The sequence below is a fragment of the Pavona decussata genome, unplaced genomic scaffold (assembly GCF_977016875.1).
Source record: "Pavona decussata unplaced genomic scaffold, jaPavDecu1.1 SCAFFOLD_95, whole genome shotgun sequence".
Taxonomy (NCBI): domain Eukaryota; kingdom Metazoa; phylum Cnidaria; class Anthozoa; order Scleractinia; family Agariciidae; genus Pavona; species Pavona decussata.
In genome coordinates, this window is record NW_028145512.1 from 859,850 (window position 1) to 883,017 (window position 23,168).

The 23,168-nt window shown below is 37.9% G+C and overlaps 1 protein-coding gene across 1 annotated transcript; it reads left to right on the forward strand.

The window, feature by feature from the left end:
• Positions 1-175: 175 nt before the first annotated feature.
• LOC146472988 (putative ATP-dependent RNA helicase DDX56) lies at positions 176-21,323 on the forward strand. Its single transcript, XM_085118733.1, has 26 exons — positions 176-280; positions 362-403; positions 887-963; positions 3,559-3,601; positions 3,746-3,829; positions 4,166-4,236; positions 4,739-4,811; positions 6,241-6,338; positions 7,179-7,230; positions 7,757-7,795; positions 8,754-8,818; positions 9,283-9,333; positions 9,457-9,510; positions 10,538-10,609; positions 10,773-10,864; positions 12,171-12,192; positions 12,338-12,387; positions 13,048-13,114; positions 13,613-13,716; positions 14,947-15,020; positions 15,150-15,180; positions 16,089-16,147; positions 16,847-16,952; positions 17,733-17,830; positions 19,425-19,487; positions 19,591-21,323. Exons 1-26 carry the CDS (start codon positions 185-187, stop codon positions 19,615-19,617), a joined length of 1,710 nt encoding a protein of 569 aa, XP_084974859.1. The 5' UTR covers positions 176-184; the 3' UTR covers positions 19,618-21,323.
• The last annotated feature ends 1,845 nt before the right edge of the window (positions 21,324-23,168 follow it).

Genomic DNA, 23,168 nt, shown 5'->3' on the forward strand with positions numbered 1-23,168 from the left:
TACGAATCAATATTGTTCAGTAGAGGAGTTTTGAAAATGTAACTTATTTGTTATTATAAACAGGACTTAAAATTGCCATGCGGGTTTTTAAAACCAATGGAAATCAGGTTCGTCCTCGCGACAGGTGAAATCAATTGTGTGAGCCCGCGAATCTCACTTCAGCGGAAGGTATCTCAAAGTGGTCATGCGCGTTAGTTTCACGTGGAAAAACAACATGGCGGACGAAATGATGGAAAGTTGCTCTTTTCATGAAATGGGTTTGGACGATCGACTGGTGAAGGTAAAAGTTATTTTAGTCACCCACATAAATAAAAAAATGCTTAGTTTGAGCTTGATGCCGTCTTTTGGTTTCGTTTGTCAGGCGATAGCGAAATTGAACTGGTCCCAACCGTCGCCAATTCAGGTAAGTCAGGCTAATTCGCACTGTTCTACTCTACAGAATGTAGGGCACATATTTATTGAAGCATCTACCACTCGTTACCTTACACGCAACACTTCACGCGTATAACATTTACTCGCCTTTGTTTTGTCCACTACTGTGGCGAATGAACCACCACCTGTGGCCCGACTTCTCATGAGTTTCAGTGAATCCATGGCTCTCAAACTTCCCTGTAGTTAGTGTCTGAATGGTGCATAAAACATGTCAGTGTTGCGTTCCCTTAGGCTCTCAGATATTTTTTCATGACAAGCCGACTGTTTAACGACAGCTTGACTGACTTTTTTCTTTATCACACACTGTGTATTAATCTTGTTATTTCGAACTACATGTAGTCGTGATACTTTAAATTTTACATTCCTTACCATAGCTTTTACCATGTACATGTATGCAGCTTAAAAATGCCGTATAGTGTATTTAGCTTTACTGGTAGTCTATGTTATTTGGCAGGAAAAAGCCATTCCTTTGGCTTTGGAAGGAAAAGATATTTTAGCAAGAGCCAAAACTGGATCAGGAAAAACAGCCGCGTAAGTAGGATATTTTTAAATGTAACTTAATTTATGTGACTTGTAGTCTTTGCCCTTTAAGCCTCAATATTGATATGCATGTTCTCTGACACTATTCCCAGGATGTTTCTTAGGGTGTTTAAGTTGGAAGAATTAGATATTTCATTTTTGGTGATCATTTCCATTATTGTGTGGTTCCAGAAAATATCCATACCCCCCCCACGGAAGACCATTGGAAATTCCGAGGGGGAGGGGGGGTTAAAGGGCAGTAATTTCCGAGAGGTAGGGGGGTTTCATGGGGAACTAGTTTTCCAAAGGGTCACGAACCATGTACAAAACATTGAAAGCAACACACGATCGATCTGAAGCACTAAAACAAATTTACGTGCGTTGTTTTGAAACAAAAGCAGTGAAACGATGAATCATTCTGGAAAAGTCATTTTGGTAGAAGTGTTGTCTGGTTAATCCTTCTGATAAGCGAAAGTAACGGCGGCGTGACAGGTTTTTTTTCTTTGAAGTTCGACTTCGCGGCGCGATCAATCAGCCTCATATTATGCCGAGCATGGCTGTGACTTCACAATCGTTTGAAAATTGGGGTTTGAAATAAATAAAAGCCCTCTTTACTTGTATTGTAGCATCAAATGAGTGAGATTAAAAGGTTTCTGAACAAAGCGACTTTTTTGATGAGCATGGCCTTTGCATTTCCACAGGTTAGTTTGCGGTTGAAATCTATTTCTGACACGGCGAAATGTACAACGGGCCTGTAGGCGCGCTTATTTATTTATTTCCCACGGAAAATTATTTTTCTGCGGCCACAAAACGTGTAATTTCTTCAATGCAATCTTTCACAAAAAAGATTTCTGGAAGAAAGAGAAAAGATTCTGCAGAGATCTTTCCATCCAGTGAATATTGATGTACATTGCAGTCACTGAATCAAATGCACAACTTTTTCGATGTATGCAAATTTTGTTCAAGATTGAATCCCATGGGACGTGAAACAGCGACGTTTATTTGATAAAAACGTGACATAAAACGTCAAAAACACAAACTTTTTTCTTTCTCAAATTCATTTCATTCACGAACTCGGTGCAGAGATAACTATTTGTATTAAGTGCCGAGACGCAATTGCCACGGCCGGATTAATTAATTTTGAAGTTTTGAAGGGAGAACCTTTTGAAACTGTTCTCAAAGGCGGCTTATAATATTAATTCTTGTGCATGCAGCCAGTTTTCGACTGGTTTTTCAAAGTTCTTCAAATTCTACTTGATAAATAAAAAACCCAGCATCGTATATTCAATGTGCAACTTATATTCATAGCAGTTTCTTCGCGGTATTTAATAAACAAACGTTTTTCTGCAGAGGTCATTACGAAAATGGAATTTGCAAGGCCGTCATAATTTTAGGTGAAAAAGAAAAGTTGCAACGTGATAGAGATAATTTCTTAAGCGCTCGAGAAAGTTATAGACGTAAACTACGCAACAACAAAGAATACGACCGTGCTTTTTGACGAAAAAAAAATTGACCATTTTAGAGTTCTATCCAATTTTTTCCGGATATAGTTAGTAAAATAGCGCAGTGTTGTAAATAGCTGAACTAGAGTTGTCGACGTTGCTTCAATAATAAAAAAATTGATCGTAATAGTGTGAGTAGTCAATTTTCTTAGTCTAAATGGATTTTGAACTTCCGAGGGTTTCATGGAAGAGGGTTCTAAAAACCGGGAAATTCCGGAGGGGTGGGGGGGTCATCATAAACCCTCTGGAACGGAAATTCTGAGGGGGTGGGGGGGTTAAAATAAAAATGTCTTCCGTGGGAGGGGTATGGATATTTTCTGGAACCACACATTCTCAATACCTGCATGTTTGAACAAGTACTGATAATTATTATGAGGAGAAATTAGATTCTGGTCATTGTTGGGGCCCAAGAGTTAAGCTTGAAACATCTTGTCATTCTGCTGTATACAGTTCTCTCAAATTAATTTATGACTATTTGGACTGGTACATATATGTTAAGGGAATAACAGTTATTTATACACTAGTTATAAAATAATAGGGGAGTAGGGATGGCGTGGTGATACAATATTGGGGAGAGCAGGGATGGCTCAGTGGTGAGAGCACTCGTCTCCCACCATGTGGCCTGGGTTTGATTCCTGGACTCGGCATTATATTTGGGTTGAGTTTGTTGTTGGTTCTAATCCTTGCTCTGAGAGGTTTTTCTCCGGCTACTCAGGTTTTTCCCTCTTCTCAAAAACCAACATCTCCAATATATTAATTTCCAATTTGATCTGAAGAGTGTCCTTATACTGTAAAGTGCATTTGATCATCTCATCGTGGAATTCTGCACTATACAAATTTATAAATTTACTTTTTATATTTTATGTACCTTTGGATATTAATGTGTTAAGTTTTTAGTATCGCTGCTACCTCCCCTCTTTGTTTCATAGCATCAGTAGTGTTATACATGTATATCAACCTTGTGTCCCTTGGAGCTGTAGTTTAAAATAATTATCTTTGGTATTTTAAAGGACTATTTTCTATTTCACTCTGAAAAACTTCCTTTTTGTTTTCTTTTTGACCATGGTTAATTCTAACATTATTAATAATTTACTATTACATCTAGATATGCGATACCAATGATCCAAAGAATACTACAAGATAAGCAGGTGTGGTGGATTATTTTAAAAATAAATAAAACATTTTTACTTGTCATATTATTGCTAAAAATTATTTGCTAGTTGAATAATTATATTTTGGTTTGACACTTTTTTTCTTGTGACAATTTTATACTTTGTATTTATTCTTTGTAGGCTAATTCTTCAAGTGGTGGTGTAAGAGCTCTTGTGTTGGTCCCCACCAAAGAACTTGCAAAGCAAGCTCACAGAAACATCAAGGTACTGTACATTATTTTTATGTGGACAGCTGCACGGGGTCCTTCTTGACTCATTTCAATAAGAAATTATTGTAACTCATTTACTATTTAATACTTGTAATTAAGTAGTCAGATCAAAAGCAGTAATGATGATAATGCCTTGAACTAACTCTTTATGGTCTCAGCTAGATTTTGGAAAGGTTGATTATTACATCACAACCATCCAAATCCTGTTACGGTACATCTTACATTTCCTTAATGCTGAGTGCACAAATATGATTTTGCAGTACACGTACCAACCTAAACTGGTTTCAGACTTCACCTTATTTTGTCTATATATTTTGTCTTGTATTTGTAGGAATTATCACTGTATTGCTCTCGTGAAGTCAGGGTTGCTGATGTTGCCCAGGGAAATCTCTCAAGTACCAAGTAAGAAAACCTTCAGCTATAGAACTATTGTTTACAATAGGTACAATCCTGACCAAAATGTTGAGACGATTTCCAAACCTCAACATGAAATACCTCCCCACTCCCCCATTCCCAGGCAATGTTGTCATGTTGCTATGTTTATGTATACTACAGTCCAAATGATTTCAGTGGCTATCAACCCTGCTTGGGGGAGGGGGAGGGAAGGCTTCCAAAAATTCGCAATGATGGCACCACCAAGTTTATGATGACTGGTTATACATGTAGACATCCAGAAAACAAGTGTGTGCTACAAACACTATTTTCATATCTGTCAGAGAAAATATTTGCCAGGTTAATTTTGTAGATTAATTTTAAAAATATCAAAATGCAATGTAAATTGGAACATTGTTTAAGGCCACATGAATAGAAAAACAAGTCAACGAACAAAAAAATGAAAAGAATAATAAAAGCACTATTTGATGTAATTTTATAAATTGTTGATTTATTTTGGTCTTTGTTCAAGGTCTCTGTTGATGGAGAGCCCAGATATTGTAGTTGGGACACCAAGTGTACTGCTGGGTCATGTACAAGCTAAAGTAAGAGCTACAAGTATTTAACTTATGGTAATTTAAGAAAGTAAATGTAAATATGATACACATGGTTACATACATGTGCGGCTGTACGCAGCATTGCAATGTTTTTTGTTTTGTTTTTCTTTTCAACTGTAGAATACTATACAGTTTATCTTTAAAAATTTCTCTCCAACTCACCAACCCAAAGTCAACTATGTACACCCTGCTATTCATGCACTATTGTATTTGTACCAATAAATTACACAGTACCTCCCTGCTACATGTACTTAATGATTTCAAAATAGCTATCAAATACAAGCTGCAAAGGCTATCATGTTAACTAATGTCATATCTTGAATCTTGATTACATAGGTACATAATTATAGGAACTCACTTGCCCTTACTTGTAATGTATGCTTTGCTTTTGCCCTGGCAACATCAACATTCACGAACTCCAGAAAATAACTCTTCTTTCTATGGCCCACCTTCTTAGGCGGGTCCTCTCCATCAAGTAGAAACCCTCTTTGCCTCCCTAAGTCCATGGGTGGGACTCGGATGTTGAGAGAGAAAATCACTCGCAATTACACTGGTATATCTTATATATAATAATAATTAATAATAGTAATTAATAATAATAATTATAATAATAATAATAATGATAATAATAAAATAGTTACTATTACAATGATATGTACATACCATAGTAAACCAGGTAAGTCAGCAGAACTTGAAAGTACATGACTGTATTAATGTATCTGAACCTGAGCAGTTTAATAAAAGGCATGATGTGTTTGCTTACTTGAATGCTGTAGTTAAGACTAGTGTTTACTTCATGTTATAGATACCTTTCACTTGCATATAAGAAACGTTCACACACATTCATTAACCTCTCTGGGTTTTTTTCCACCATTCCATTCACATACAATAATTGCTGAGGACATACTCAACAGTGTTAAAGTTATAGTTGCTTGCATAAACAAGATGATAATTATTAGACGTTAATATAATAATTATTGTTTGTGAATTTAATGATGCAAATCTCACTTATTCAATTCATTTAGTCTACTAATGACAAGCATAATTTTACACATTCAAGAAAATAAAGACTACTTCCCTAAATGCAGATCTGAGGTTCAAGTTTGTTTCTAAACACCTGCGCAAAATTAGTTTATGCTACAGTAATTCTTGTACAATGTGAATTGCATAGGGCATGAGGTGATTTGCGTAGCAAGAAACAAGATATGACTGATAACTTACTCTTGAGTGGTATTGACAAAATTGTATATGAGCAGAGAAAAGCAGGCAAAAATTCAGTCTTAAGGCTACTCCAAGGGTTTTCAGGGCTACTTTTAAGAAAAACGGGATGTGTACTTTGAGAACTTGAGGCTATGCAGATCTATTTTATGTGGGCTGATGAAAGGATGTTTTAACAATAATTTTCTTGATATTTCAGAATCTTGACCTTAAAGTCAGTCTTCAGATGCTGGTTGTTGATGAAGCTGATCTTGTATTTTCGTATGGCTATGAACTTGATCTGAAGACGTTATTGAGGTACAGTAAGTTATAATATGCATATAGAATTTGTCAAATTTCAAAGCTAGCATCTTTCAGTGGTTGATTTAAAAATGTTCCTGACATCACCATTGCACTTATAATTATGTTGCATAATTTTGGTCATGACTTGTGTCCACGCCTGAAAAAAAAACTGACAAAAATGCAGTAACTGACAGTCCTTTGACTGCACAATCAACAAGTAAATAAATACACTTTACCTTGAGAGGTGAGGAGGTGTGGTGTAGTGGTTAGTGAGTTGGAATTTCAATCAGATGAATGAAGGGTCAGAAGTATAGGTAAGGTTGCTGTGTTGTTTCCTTAGATAAGAAACTTTGTTTGACATTGTCTCTCTTCATCCAAGTGTATACATGTAAATGGGTACCAGCAGCATACTACTGGGGGCAACCCTCTGATAGACTAGTATCCCATCCAGGGGGGAGTAGCAATACTCCCAGTTGCTTCATGTGATAGAAACGGGGTTAAGCTTTAACCTTGTGGGCCACTTACACTGTATATGTACCTGGTTGTAGTGTTGCTTTTATACCTTTTCACTTTACTTTGAGAAATGAACAGACAAAAGGTAAAAAAATAAAAACTAAAAATAAAAATAAAATAATAATAATAACAATAATAATAATAATAATAATAATAATAATAATAATAATAATAATAATAATAACAAATAAGAGTGAAGGTTTGATTGTCTTACAATCTTTGATTGTGTACAAGTCATGTATCTCTAACTTGAATTGTACATGTATGCTGTTGTACGTCACAATAATTGTGAATTATTGGTACAGCCACAGGTGTAATGTACTGTAACAACTTTTATTGCAGTCATCTTCCAAAGATTTATCAAGCATTTTTGATGTCTGCAACTTTAAGTGAGGTGTGTGTTTTATATTGGAAAAAATTAATATTAATATTAAGTTATACTCAATGAAAGTACTTTTATTGCTGTAAACAGCAGATGTTTGTAATGAACTTAGAACTCAAGAAAATTCTGAGTGAGCTTTAGAAAGAAGTGAAACCCGTGACCTTTTATACATACTAATTTGATGCTGTGACCCCTACGTTAACCAGAGATTCATGGTTTGTGGTTCATCCTGTATTACTATTATAGTGTGGTTTCACCAGTTACTGTCAGTGCATAATTTTAACAGAATTTTATGTATTGATTTTTTTTGAAGAACTTGTTAACTACATTACACAGACTCTGCATGTATTTTCTAAGGTAACTAAGTACAGAATGTGCAAATGGGAAAAACATGGAAAACCTTCAACGTTAAAGTTTTTCATTAAAATTTTTAATAAACAGCATAACAAATTTACTTGTACATTTTCAAAGTTGCTGTAAAATTAATGTGAGGTAAAAGTTTGTAGATTCTTCAATGCATTATTTTCTTTTTCCACAGGATGTTACAGCTTTAAAGAAGCTTGTTCTTCACAATCCAGTGAGTGTACTGTACATAAACATTTATATTTTGTTTATCATAGTTCACAGAATGAATTAAATGTCTTTAAGTGGGGCATCATTGCATTTGCCTTACTCAACTCTTCCAAGAGTGCTGGCGCCAGATTCACAAGGTCCTCCTAATTGTTTAAACATTTTTCTTAACAATTGACTATCATTATTCCACCAATTGCACTGTTCTAATAACAGACGCTTTTGATAAACATTTAAGAATAAAAATCAAGGATAAAAATTTTGAATGACGTTCCGATGACTCGCTCATCATTTTCAAATTCTAAAAAGTCAGATTGTTAAAAGTTCTTTGTATAATTGTTAAGAATGCGTGTGAAGTCTCGTTGCACATGATTAAAACCTACAATGTGGAATGTAGTGAGTGTTAATTAGGTACTAAATAGTTTCGCTTTCATTGAGTCTGATTGAGTGTTCAGTTTGGGTTTCTTTTCCTGGATAAAAAGCATTTCGTAGATCAAGCATTCAAATTTCCCACGTCATTTCTTCAGTATAGTGAATTGTTCACTTTTTAGAATTTGTAAATGATGAGTGAGTCATCGAAAGGTCATTAAAAATTTTTATCGTTGATTTTTATTCTTAATTGCACAGTTGTAGAAAATATACTACCCACCCCATGGAAGGTCACTGGAAATCTGAGGGGGGCAGGGGATCTCAAACACCAAAATTTTGAAGAAAGGTATAAAGCTAAACTGGGCTTTCCAAAGGGATGGGGGATCAAACCCAAAATGCCTTTCATGGGGAGGGTATGGATATTTTCTGGAACGACATATTTAGAGACAATGCTGAAGATACATTTTAACTTAGGAGGGTTTTGTGAGTTGCGTCCCAGGGTTCCAATTATGAGTTTTCATCGACTGCATGATCACCAAGCTTACTGATGCTTGTTCTGGTGTTTATTTGGTTTTTGTACGTCATCTGTTTTACAGGTTACCCTTAAGCTTCAAGAGTCTCAACTTCCATCTGATGACAAACTAACACAGTATTTTATAAAGTAAGTTACTTGCTAATGAGGTTGAGTTCATAATATTTTTTAGGAGGGGGTGGATGGGTTGAAGAATGCATGGGGTGGGGGAGGGGTGGCTTAGGGAGGTAGAGTCATAGGAACCCAAAGGAAGGGGGTAATGACAAAGAGCAAAGGATGTGGCCTGACCCCCCTTCCCACCCCCCCTCCCCTCCTCCACCACCCAACGACTGTTAAGATTACATTCTAGAACTTTTGACTCTCGCTCTTCTAAGTACATGCAGAGTGTCTGATGGGTTGGACCGAAGTTTTGAATTATGAAAGGTGTGTTTGGATAATATTTGGAGATTGTTCTACACATACTGTATTAAAAATAAACTGTGCAAAGCTTACAGTGTTCATTGTTGTAACACATATCTGTACTTTTCTGTTGAAACTGTAAGACTTGCAATCTCCTATCTGTGTTTCAACAATGTATGAACTCTTATTTCTAGATGTGAAATGGATGAAAAGTTCCTTTTAATATACACACTTCTAAAGTTAAGGTAAGAGGAGTAATTTTTGTTTGGTATATGTAGAGCTCTATCAAATGAATATACATTGAGGATATGATTTCAATTCATTGTCAGAAATATTTTATTGTATATTTTTTTCACTTTTTATGTCAGACTTGTTCAAGGGAAAACCATTTTATTTGTCAATGGGATTGATAGGTGTTACAGGTAATGGTGAGGTATTTGAGTTACAATTCAAGTTGTTTGTTATATTGTTGACATTCAATTAGACTTTCAGGTTCTACATTGTACATTGTAAGAAGTCTAGGCACGAGAACTTCATGCTGTTTTTATCTTTTTTTGCTCCCTGTAAAAGAATTCCTTCGCTTGGCATGTGGGCAATTGCATGCAATTTACAATTTCGAAGCTTGAACAAAATCCAGGGTGACGATTTTCATGTATTCAAATTTCTGACAAAATAAAGCATTTCAAAATTCAAATGAGTTGAATACAGACATTACATGTTTCCATCAGAAAGAATACTGTTACCCCCAGCAAGATATTTACCATGCTGCTGTCTTATCATCTTTAAGAACTATTCCTAGTCTACTGTTTCAAAAGAACGTTTTTTTTTTTTTTGTTTTGTTTTGTTTTTTTTTCTTTGCTTGAGCAAGTTGAATGGTTGGAGAGTGCTTTAAGCTGACGGTTGCAGAGTTGTTGCCAAATGGACAAAGTATCTCACTTTTTTTCCTCAACAAAAAATATCAGAATTAAAATAACTTACTAGTAACAGAAATATCATTTTCCAGAACCTATTTGAAGTTCTTTAAAAAAGACACTACAGGTACATGTACGTACATATACACTGTAAATATAATCGTTCTTAAAGTGCACCTAACCCCCATTTTTTTTTTCTCTTAAATAAATCTTTGCACCTGTTCGAAACATGGGTCTATTCCTTACTTGACGTCACAAACTGATTTGCATTGTATTAAGTCTTTGTGAAAATGCATGCAAAGCAGTTTGTGACATCATGTAAGGAATAGACCCATGCCCCTTACTAGCTCGGTCATGGGACAGATGATGGCTAGATTTCGTAACTCTTACAAGCTTTAAAAAGTCAAGAATTGGTTGAAAAAAAAAAAGGGGGAAAAAGGCTCAATGTGTTTCAAACAGGTGCAAAGATTTTTTTAAGCGAAAAAAAATTTGGGGTTAGGTGCACTTTAATTGTAAGGTAATTCTATTCTCTTTGCAGACTCAAACTCTTTCTTGAGCAGTTTTCTATCAAAGCCTGTGTGCTAAATTCTGAACTACCACACAATTCCAGGTAATATTTTGTTTTATATTTATCTTTGTGGCGTGTGTTTTTATTATTTTGAACTCTTTCATTAGAGTTGAATAAGGATTGGCAGGGTGACATGAGGTTTGTGTGATATACCACATACATGTTTATTAAATACATTATTGCTGAATTTTTTTGCGCATTTTAGACTGCACATCGTGGAAGAGTTCAATCGAGACATCTATGACTACATCATAGCATCTGATGAAAGTGTTTTTGATGCCGTTGCCTCATCATCTAGTATCCTTTGTTTCATATCTATAAATCAATGAATAATGAAAGAACAAAGGAACGAATGACCAACCGAAAGTATAAACAAATGAATGGACGGACAGACGGATGAACAAACCACAAACAAACGAACAAATGGACAAAATAGATAAACTTGTAAGGGGCTCAGTCTATGATTCAAAACTGTTAACTGTATAATATAACATAATTAACTCTAGTGGTAGCTGATAGCGCTAAGGATGTATTAGTTATTTTCCCTTGCAAACAATGATATAATTTTTTCAGCGTGAGTCAGGTCATTGGGACTGTTGTAATCACCCCCTCACCCACCAAAGTGATAAGTAGAATTGAAAGAATAATTGATCTGATCAAAAACCTCCCAATAAAGTGACCTTTTGGCAAATTTCATCAGAATCTTTCAGGTTACTCTTCCCTTCTCTATCTCGCTTGGTGCGTAGTTTTCAGGAGTTCCACGTCATAACCAGTCTAACTTCATTTACATAATTATTTGTACCTTTTAATCAGGCTTTGCTGTTTTCTACTGCTGTTATACAGTCACATAATTTATAAGAGGAGGCATCCACCAAAATCCACTGTTGAAACATTTCTGATGAACCATGCCCCCCCCCCCCCCCCCCTTGTAGATTCATGCCTTACGCTCTTATCTCGCAGACCTCTCCTGAGCAGGGAACCGAATTGTTTACTCAAATATTAGTTGTTTACAATTTGCAAGAAAACCGATAGGTTCACGCTTGAATAACATTGGCAAGGCGTTATTGAAAAGCAGCATACTATTAAAAAGAAAAAGATAACGCTTACCATTATTTTACAATGTCGTGCGGATCTCCTTGATTAGAGATTAGAAATTGGAGAATTCACAAGTGTACAAATTTCCCGACCTCAGTTTCATTTCGAATGGGAAACGAGGAATACTAAAAATTCCGAAATTTGCGAAGATTTTCTGATCATTACACTGTAGATAGCCAACTGAAATTTCTTTTTTGTTTGTGCAAATGATAAATAATCATTATCGTGAATGATGGCTCGGAGAAAAGAAAACCGAGTTCTCGCAACCGGAGTCGGATCTCTGACCTTCCGGTTACTAGTTCGGATGCTCTACCACTGAGCCTCAAGACATTGTGGGAGCTATCTTGCGTGCTGTTAGGATTTGAATGTCGATGTGTGGCATTAGCGCATAGCGCATATTGCAATGGATATTATTTTTATTATTTAATTGGAACATTTACCCCCAATCAAGATTCTGGTTTTACTTTTAATTAGTAAATCTGAGTTTCCTTAACCGTCAAATTATCAGCAAATGTTAAGAAAACGAAAAAGTAAGTATGATTGTAAACAATGCATGTACTAAAGTTTGAACGATGACGATTTGAAATGCATTGTCTTTCGCCTTGTTGTAGTTGCTGATTTCGGGAAATGTAAGTTTTAGCTCTAGCAACAATAACAACCTAAATTTTCCCTCAGAAAAAAGAAAGACAAAGAATATGGAGTATCAAGAGGAGTGGATTTCCAAGGTTTGTTTCCAGCCACTAATCCAGGTCATGAATATTTCAGGTTTTCCCTAACTTCATGATATGAACCATGAAATTTTAATGTAAACACTAAGTACATCTTGCGTTGATGATTTTCAATATCTAAATAAAATTTTCATAAAAAGTTCCTCTTGCAATTCCAGGGCCAGGTTGTTCGAAAGCCGATCAACGCTAATCCACGATTAAAAGTTAATCGAGGTTTTCATCTCGCTCCTTAAGGATGGGTTTGAAGGCTAACGTCAAGCTAAAGGCAAAGAAAAGTCTAAGGCAATACTGAAGGACAAAAATCCTTTGGAAGAATCTTTATTGGTTTATAATTAAACTCAAATCAAAGTTCACGTTAATCCAGGATTAGCGTAATCGGGCTTCGAACAACTGTTACTGCAGCAAGGTGGCAATGCAATGCATACTGAACAGCACATGTGTTCATGAAGACTAAATTGTTGACAACTACCAACCCATCTTGAGATAGCTAGGGAGTAAATACATTGTAAGTGTAGACAGCATTTTAGTTTTGATGCAGACGATAAAAACTCTTAATTTGCAGTACACTGTAAGTGTAATACTAAACATGTGCGTTCATAACTCAGCCATCTTCATACAGTGTATGTGAAAGGAATTTATTTATTGTCTCTTTTTTAGGAGTTGAGAATGTTATCAATTTTGATTTCCCCACGACTGTTGATGCCTATATTCACAGGGTAGGAAGGTAAGATGTAGAGCTTTACTTGTTTTGTTGTTAAGCCAAGTCAGAAGTTAGTTTTCGGTTCTGCTTGATTAAAAAATTAATAGTGCTTACTATAAATGATTGTGTGTCCTTTGTTAGATTTATTTGTTCACGTTTACTCCGTAGAAACGGGTTCATTATACATAATTATAATATAACTCTTTTTAAGACCTCACACGCAAAACCAAGTAACAGTGGAACCCGGTTAAAATATACACCAAAGGGACGCGCCAAAGTGTCCATGTTATCTGGGTTTGCATATTAAGCGGGCTCTCCCAACAAACGTCACAGGCACATGTTCAAAGATGTACACTTCTGAAAAGTGGTACAGTTTGTCATATTGAGTGGCTTCTGATTACGCTGCTGTGATGTTCCTTGAGTAACTGAACGGTTTTACGCAGACCTTTTTTATCATAAGGGACAATTTACAATGATAGTCGGTCTTGAACCGATTAAAGTGTTTGCCTCTTCGTTTTGCAGGACAGCGCGTGGTGATAATGTCGGCACTGCTTTGTCCTTTGTGACTGCAAATGACCACAAACTGCTTAAACAAGCCGAGGAAGAACTTACCAAAGAGTTTACAGGTACTTCAAATGCCATAGTTTTAAAGCTGTGTTTTTCTAATCAATCAGGAGTGCGTCATTTGTTCTACAGGCTGGATAAATGCCTTTTTTATCGTTTATTAGATCACATCTTTCGTTTCTGGTTTTAGCTTTTAGTTTTGAGCGTTTTAATAATTTTATCCTTTTAAATAGTTTTTCAGTTATATGCATATCCTTAAAACAGCGAAAACAGTACACAGTTAATCTGCTACATTGTAGGTTTTCACTGCATGGTAGCGGGGGTACAGACGGTGAGACATGAAACCTGAAAACTGGTGTTTTTGAACAATGCTTGGCACACATCTTATACTAAGGCCCAGATAAATTTGAAAAACTCAGACTCCTTTTTTCCGGCACTGTTTAACTTGAAAACGCTGACTACTTGTTTATACAAGTTTCGCGGGCGAAAAGAAGGCTTTTTGAAAACGCAGACCTCACAGTAGTAATCTGCGCACGCTCGACCGTGTTTTCAGCGTTTGGGATGCGAAGCGAAGGAGCATTTAAGTGTGGACGACAAAAAAGATACTAAAACGACAGCTTGGCGGATAAACGTTTGTGAAAACGCCTTTTTCAAATTTGTCCAGGTTAGAGGGGCCTAAGACAGCTGTATGAATGGAGGCCACAGCGTCTAGCAGATTACCAAATACCAAAGGCAACTGGCAATTATCTACAGCATTCCGTGCAGGAAGCTGTTATTCTTTTTATTCTGAAGAAAACGAAGTTGGTCTATGGCAATTTTGCCACCATAGGTGTATAGGAACGTTTCAAGGCTTCTTTATTGTCCATGCAGAATACGAAGTGCGCATAGCACAATCAGTTTCCACCTTTTTTTGGGAAGGAAACAAGTTACGTAAATAGTAATGATTACTAAAAACTAGATCATTGTATAATGCAATTCCAGTGATTTGATTGGCTTAGCGGCCATGGTATATGAGCCATTATACCATGCCTAAGAAATAGCGACCACTTATTAAACTGTCTTCTTGTTGTTCTTGCAAAGCGAAATCAGCAAGATCTAGAAAGATTTCTTGATTGTTTTTAATAAAACAATTATCCCACTCACGCTTGTTGGATATGAGATCATTATAGCCAAATCGGCGCGTATCGTTAACTACCTGTCATCTCATATCCAACGCGCGTTCGTGGAAAATTGTTAACTAACATAATTGTCTGTTCTCATTGTGATACATGTAATACGTTTGAACATTTCAGGAGAAAAGAAAGAGATTTTTAAACCATATCAATTCAAAATGGAGGAGATTGAAGGATTCAGATACCGAGCACAGGTATCAAAATAGCCAAGTTTCAGTAAATCTTCTCTTGCTTGCTCTCTTGTAGAATATATACTCAGCCATTATATTGCATTTTGTGTTATTTATGCATAAACCGTGATTTTTCTTGTCTGTTTCCTTCAGGACGCACTCAGAGCGGTAACAAAATCGGCAGGTCAGTCCACCGACAAGCGTCTTCAGTTACTGGTAGCTTGCTGGGAAGACTGTTTTGTAATTCAACGTTATATGGAATTGAGAGGAACAGAAATTCCATTTTGATCAGGGGAATTTTCGCTTAGAAACAGACCAATTTCGGTGAAATAGTTCGGGAAATTTCTTTGGGATCCGCGATTGTTGGCCCAACGCTGTTAAATTTCAGCGAAATTTTTTTCGATAGATCACCGTGAAGCCCCGTCTACACGAGCAATTTTTATATGGCAATTTTTATTTGCCCGTGTAGATGATGAGAAATGACCAATTTTTATGTGACATCTGCATTTGCTGAAAAGCTGGCGTGTTAGTTTTTATGTGGCAACTAAAAATTGCCACATAAAAAAAAACATTGTCCGTGTAGACGAGATGCCACATAAAATGTGACAATTTTTTCAACGTCATCTGTAGAACCCAGTCCCTACAGTCCCTAACATTTGCGCATCCAGCATGGCGCCATCTTGCTTTTTACCTTTCCATGGACATCTCCGCTGTGCGAAATTATTACTGACGCAAATTAACAAATATTTGCCGAGCCATCTACACGGGCAAATAAAAATTGCCACATACAGTTGCCACATAAAAATTGCTCGTGTAGACGGGGCTTAATGTTGGTGGGCTTTCGCGATAGTTTTGTTTCTAGTGCAGGTTTGTATTTGTTTTCGCCAAAATTTGCGACACTTGGCAAATTTCGTTTGCTCAAGTGTAAGTCTGCACTTTGGCGCATTTAATTACGTCGTCTATACTAGTGTATTCTACCAGCCTGCGTATACGGACGACTTTCATTGTTTAACGCTTGCTGTTTCACTAGACTCCACAACAAGACAGAAAGGCAAAAAACGAACGTTTCTTATATTTGTTTTGCCTTTACAGTTAAAGAAGCAAGACTAAAAGAAATCAAATCAGAAATATTAAATTCTGAGAAATTAAAGGTGAGTCTTTCAAGTGTTAGAAATTGCAAGAATGATAAACATTGAATTCTACATTTGATATCGAGAATAACATTGTCAAGTTGGTAAATAAGAGTAGGCAAAGGGAGTTGTGGTTTTGATGTTCAATTGGTAACAGTAATATCTTTTTACAAAGGACAAAAAGATGTCAGCAAACCTGGCGTTAAGACATGTTCTTCGTTGTATTGAGCTATCGGTTTCTTCTTGTTGGGAGAAGTCAATTACCATGCGTTCACGTTCTCCATAAAATCTTGAATGTGGTCATTTCACGTCGTTGTTTTGCAGAGGACGACAAAGAAATGTACCAAAGTCTATAACGCACGTGCAGAGCCAGTGTTTTATTGTTTTCTGACGTTCTTGTTGCCGTCGTCGTCGTCGTCGCTGCTCAGTTTAGGGTTCCTACTATCCCTGATCGAAAACGGCGTGTGCTTGCAGTGCTGCCTCGTAACCAGACGCGTTCTTATAGTTTTCGGATCAAGAAGAAAATTGGGAACGAAATAACGAGGCGAGCAAAACACCTTATCGTCCTTTGTGTTACCCAGAACCATTCTAGCTTTCCTTGTGGGCGTAACTGATATTTCGTTTCCTTCTTCTGTGATTTTTGTGGCGTCAGAGTATGAGGCAGCTTGTCGTGTATAATTTGGCAGCTATTTTGACTCCCGTTGTGACCCTTTTTCCTAGGCTTACTTTGAAGACAATCCAAGAGATTTTCAAGTGCTGAGACATGATAACGATCTTCATCCAACAAGAATCCAGCCTCACTTGAAAAACGTTCCTGAGTACCTTGGTGAGTTATAAACTTTTCCCGTCCAAATGCAGCTAAAATCAAAATCTTAGCAAAATTTCAAGTTTAATTTTGTGGAGTAATGGGCATAGATAGCACCGTTTAGAGTTTTTGATTGAATTGTCAAACCATGAGGTTTTATCCCAAGACGCAAAAGAAAGAAGCATTCTTTGCAGAGTTATATCGCATGCGTTAAAGTACTGCAAAACAGCTTTCATTTGAATGGTCACACTTTAGGACTTCCTCCTCAGACCCAAGAGTTAGGTTCACCTATGCCATAAACAGCACCACAGGAAAGTAGGACTCAATAACTTTTATTTGAACGGTTAGACACAAGGATTTCACCCAAAGATCCAGAAAATAGAACCACCTTGTACAGCATAATAAACGGCCACACTTCAGCTCAGAACAACCTCGGTTCGAGGTCCTGGCGAAATTCAAAATGACGGGCGGCGTAAACCCTGTACACGATGTGAATGATAAACAACCGTATTCATCGCGGAAAAGGTGCAGCAAAGACGAAAATCAAGTGTGTCATGTCAAAAAATACTCCTCGATTGAAAACCGAAATTGCGATCTGTTGAGTATTTCGCAGCGTGTATCGGGGTCTTCGCCGCCTGCCATTGTGATTTTCGCGAGGACACTGGGGACGAGGTTGAGTTCAGACGTAAGAATCATGATAGATGTAATAAATCGTGGCGCGCTGTTTGAGTGAAAAGTTTGAACTTTTTTCCATGTTGCGTTTTCGTGTCTTACAGTTTCTGCCTTTCGTTTATATTTCAGTTCCAGTAACTCTTCGACCTTCCATGGCGAAATCCTCACGAAAGAGAAAACGTCCGCACCTATCCTCACAAAAAAGCACTCACAACCCTCACGGCAAGGTAAATTTTGGAAAAGATTTTTTTTCGCGTCTAATGGTTTAAGGGCTCTGTTTCTAAAGAAACTGGGGAAATGGAAAAAGAGGGAAAACTTGATTGCAGCACGGCGGTAGCAGCATAGCCGGCGGAACTATCGCTAGTGAAAAGACCTGGAAATGAACTTCGGTTGAACCAGCGTATCAATAATGTCGCGCAGAACTATTATCGGAATAGTCTAAGAGCGGTATTCAGGTAAGCGTCGTAAAACAAAACCCAAGTAATTACGCTAGCCAATCACAGCATACGTAAACAAGGCAATGGACCAATCAGGACTCGAAGCAAATACATGTAACCGACACCAAGCGCGGGAAAACGCTCGGCAGCAAGCGGCGATTGGTTTTGTTTCTCACTGGTTGAGAAAATGGCAGGAAGTTTGCTAACCAATCACGGAGCGTGGTGTTAGAGGGCTTCTTGGAGGAAAAGAACCACCTCAACACTCTCCCCTTGAATCTTTCTTTATTCTGTACTCTTCAACTTCTTAATCAATCTATTACTCTGCGGATTATTCAATCCGTTTTAACCTGGACAGAACCAACCTGTGAAGGACACGTCTATCATGCATCATCTGACACTTGTCAAACGAAGTACGCTTGAACAATTCCCGCATCAACATATTTCCCTTCACGTTATTAGCTCTTAGAAAATGTCTCTCCGTTTAGATTTTTATATAGTTCTGGATTAGATCTGGTCAAATTGAAACACGATGAGAAATTTATAAATTGTCAAGAACACTTTTGCGAAGTTAACACTCTATAAAGAAAATAACGCTTGGGAGAGTTATTCTTGCCGAGTTTTCCTGCAGAAAAAGTCAGAGCTCAAATAGGGAACAAAATAACACACTCTTATTTCAAGAGTTCTGACATAGAGTGAAGGTTTCGAGATCTGGTCCCTGTTGTTCAAAGAGCGGATAATTGTATCCAGTGAATAAATCGTTATCAAGCGGATAAAATGTACTGCAACCAATAAATTTTATCCGCTGCATAGCGACCTATCCGCGCGATAAAGTTATCAGTTCTTTGGACAACTGGGCGTGGATGACAAATCGGTTCCTCTAACGATTGTGAGGTGTCTTTTAACCCCTCCCCTCCCCTCCCCACCAAATCCTCGGCCTTACAGGGTGGTTGTGTTTTGCTATACGTAGTCAATTCGCTACTATCGTACCTTCTTGTGGAGTTCATAACCCGCCTTTCGGCCGGCGTCTAGAGTGATCATCGGCAAAGCTACATTGTTTTGAAACCGCGCAATACGATTTTGGCGTCTTCGCGTAACAAACATAGGTCATGTGCAAACTTGCTAGTTTGGCAAGTACAAGGCGGTGTATATGAACATTAGAAATTAAAAACCGTGTGAAGCTACTCTCAGGATGTTTTCGCAATGCACACGCATACCCGCTTGTATCTGCCAACTCGAATGTTTTGGGTTAAGCCGCTGCTGGGAGACAGAATTTGACGTACAACTGAAGGCCACTGTTACTTTCTCTTGAAAATCTGTTGTATGGTAAGGGTTTTTTCGTAAGTAAGTTTGGCCTGTCATTTTGATCTTGATGTTTTTCCCGTAGAAGCGCAAGCTGGATCCCTTGAAGAGTTTCAAATACCAAAAACATCAGCAGAAGGGAAATAAGGTGTGGACCCTCTTTTGTACCGATGAATTTTCTATTCGTAGACTTTTCTCTCTCTTTTACTTTCTAAGAGAAAAATTCAACAACAGTTTTTTCTTTCTTTCAGGGGCATACGAAAGGCAAGAAGAGTTAACTACTCGTTACCATGCCTCCCTCCTCCGTGTGTGACCTGCAGCCTGGTGGATAATCACATGCGTCGCTTCCCAGACCTCCTATAAATGCAAGAACGTGCCTTGGTCGATGACAGGATTAAGTATGGGGGAAATGTTTGACTAAGCTAAGAGCAGAAATGAAACTTGAAACTGTTGGGAATCTCCCGATTGCTGCAAACGCAACTGATAAGTCCCGAGATCACAATAAATTCCCGTTCGCTAGACGCATCAAACCACACTTGAAGATATCGTTTTAAATTTTGTATTCCCTTCACTGGATTTCACAAGGTTTTTGCTGGACTCACAAGCATGCGTTCCTCGAAGATTGCAATAATAGCATTCACGTATTGCAACAAAACTTAAGTCTATTGGTTGAACATGATCTTCCATTTCCGAGCCCTGTCACTTTGCCCTAAGACACTGACATTAAATTTTACAATAATAGAGATTTAGCTTCGCGTTTACGTGAAAGGGCAAACGTCACCTTGCCATTTCACGTTTCACGTAAAATAGCGTTAGCCTTTTGACTTAGCTTCGCGTGTGTTTAGCTTTTGCGAGTTTCGATGAAGCAGTTTTCCGATTCACTGTGGTGAGTTCATGAAGAAAAGTGAGTTAAGGAGTGAGTTATGAAGGATTTTTAAACATAAAACTTGATTTGCCCTAGTATGACTTCTTGAAAAAATTATTGGGGTACTTGTTTTCAACAATTAACTACTTATATGTGTGAGAAAAAAGGAAGAAATACTTACGTAGTTCTCACGTAGACGGCAAACGCGAAATAGAGACATTTAGCACCAGGGTTTTTACGCTAACGGCAAACCGGAAACGGCGGTTTCAGGTTAGGCGTTTGGTGTTTGACGTTTATGGCTTCTACGCTTTAGCTACACCGATCACTTGAAGCGGCCGCCGTATTGAATTTGCGAACAGCAGTAGTGCTGTATTTCATACAGCAACATAAAGCTCCATGTTCGCTCTTTCACGTTAGTTTACACCTAAACATCAACATTTTTACGTTTCAAAAAATTGAAAAGTACGACTCCAATCGCTGAGGTAAATGACTTACGTGAAAACCTACCTCTCCACGTTGAAAACCGCAAACGTAACGTCAGAGCCTTGTCACGTGATCCCTAGCCGTGGTTTCTGCCGAAAAGCCTGGTGCTAAATGTCTGTGTACATCCTGGTTTCACGTAGAAACGCCAACCGGCAACCGCGAAAAATGGCGGAAAAATCGTGGTCACGTGGTCATTTTTGCCGTTCGCCTTTCACGTATACGCGATGTTAAATCTCTCTATTAAAGTCGCTTCCGGTCGGCGATTACAATCAAATAATCAAGTCAAAGAACATGAACGAGATAAAAATAAATGGCAATAATTCCAACAAAACTTCAGCAAGGTCACAAAACAGAAAATCATTCCCCCACCGAGCGCGATAAATCAGTTCATCTGCCCGGGTTTATTTTTGTTATTGAAAAATAACAAACTTTCGTCGAACTGCAAAGAATCCTGTTAGCACATTCGTTTCCAGATGCAATTAGTTCGCTTTGAGGGAAATTATACATCAAGAACCTTCGCAAAGAAGTAACCTCAGGTGATTTTGATTTTATGTAGAAAAGTCAAATCGTACGCAGCGAAACACCTTATTGATTTTGCATCGATCGACGCTGGAATAAAACTCATTGCGCTAATGATGTAAATTTCCTGTCCAAGTTACGATAAACATCTTCAATTTGTCTTATTTAAAACACAAGTTGTTGCACAAACGCAGAACTGTAAGCTCATCATCCGCTTGGTAAAATCTTTTACGTATGATCTTTTTCTTAAAGGGGCACCGTGACGGCGATTTTGCTGTATTTTAGTTCAAAATGCTCAAATTTTTGACAAAGAACCCTTTTTTCTAACATGAAATTGCTGTTAGAGCACTGGAAAGAAAATATGAGGGGATGTATGCCAGGAAGAACGAACTGTAATCAGTTTTTATTCAAATTGCAATCCATTTCCATCGTAGCCATCAGCAGCCATACATACATAATACTACTTCCTGTGCATTAGTAGGGTAATTGTTAACAACACTGAACCATTATTTTGACGATTCCATCGATTCAACTGTAGTTTTTGGCTATTCAAAGTAACACACAAAATAGGTGACACTGCCCCTTTATGGGAACAATTCAAATCACGTGACCTGGACATTTGACACCTTCAAGAAACAGCAATTGCTAACCTTTACTCCAACCCAGGGTTATTTTCGGGATTCCAGAATTAGTGTCATTGCTTTGGCCTTTGGGTCAGTTCTTTGAGTTAGGGTTAGTTTTGGGTTAGAGTCGGGGTTTTGGCGTCGACAACTCACGTGTCTCATCACACTGCAACACCGTAGATTAGCTAGGCATACGGTGGTGTGTTTGTTAAGCGAAAACGAGTTTGCCCTGAAAGGTTAATTTCAAAACTGACCACACCCTGACTTGCACTTTTGGCTTTGTTTGAAATGGAGCTCTTGAAGGTTTGTACCAACTACTTTCTCCCACTAAGTCCTTATTCTTTGCTGAGACTAACACAAAACTTTCTAGAGTTACTAATACCAGAAGCTAACACCAGTTTTCGGAGTCTGCGATATTGAAATGTGAACTACAATGGAAAACGAAAATGTCATTTAAGAAAATACCATCGTCGCAAAGTAGTCTTCGTAAGTTTGTGGTCGACGAATCATCTCATACAGGTTAGGGCCAACGCGCAAAATTTCCGCGTGCTGTAGTTTGGCGTTTAAGTTGAGACCCATTGCGGCGCCGCCATAAGCTCCTGTGTCATGGATGATGCAGAGGTCACCAATTTCTGGATTGACATTCAGCACGCGGTCGACAGCAAATTTGTCAATTCCCCAACACATGGAACCCACGATGTCGAACATTTGATCCATTTTTTCACCTTGGTAGTTTGGAGAAGCGTAGGAAGGGTCGTCAACTACCGACTTGTAATCAGGAAGATTCTTTCGCACATGATTGGGAGGAGTCGGGTCTTTGACGATGGTAATTTCACGATAATCCTCTACCTTTTCGTCAAGCCAAAAATCAGCAATCGTTGCATCAACGCCAAGATGACGTTTGTATGTGTCTTTCATGTTTATGACACGGGAAATGAGCCAGCCGCAGTGAAAGGTAACAAGCTTCCCGCATTCATATTTGATCTGAAGAGGATGAAGATCCTGGTGCGGCAACACTATTTCTTCATACAGGACCTTCACTCGAAATCCCAAATCTCCCAAGTCGATGGCCTTCTGTTCAGGATGACAACTGCTACTGATGCCACCACCCATGTCGACGAATTCAATGCTGATACCTGTCTTCTTCTTAATTTCCACTGCTAACTTGAACATCATCCGAGCGGTCTCTTCGAGGTCCGCGATATCGCGACACGTCGATACTACCATCGTGTGCAAACCAAAACGTTTCACTCCATATTCAGAGCACTTCTTGTAGGCAGAGAACAACTGGCTTTTCGTGAGTCCAAACTTGGCTTGAACAGGGTCCCCAATACTCTGA

Excerpts from the sequence above, each read along its gene's own strand:
- LOC146472988 (XM_085118733.1), top strand. The coding sequence starts at position 185 with ATGCGCGTTAGTTTCACGTGGAAAAACAACATGGCGGACGAAATGATG. Across the intron at positions 7,796-8,753 it reads AGCTTGTTCTTCACAATCCA|GTTACCCTTAAGCTTCAAGA; the intron begins GTGAGTGTACTG and ends TCTGTTTTACAG. Across the intron at positions 10,865-12,170 it reads TGCCGTTGCCTCATCATCTA|CAAATGTTAAGAAAACGAAA; the intron begins GTATCCTTTGTT and ends TCAAATTATCAG.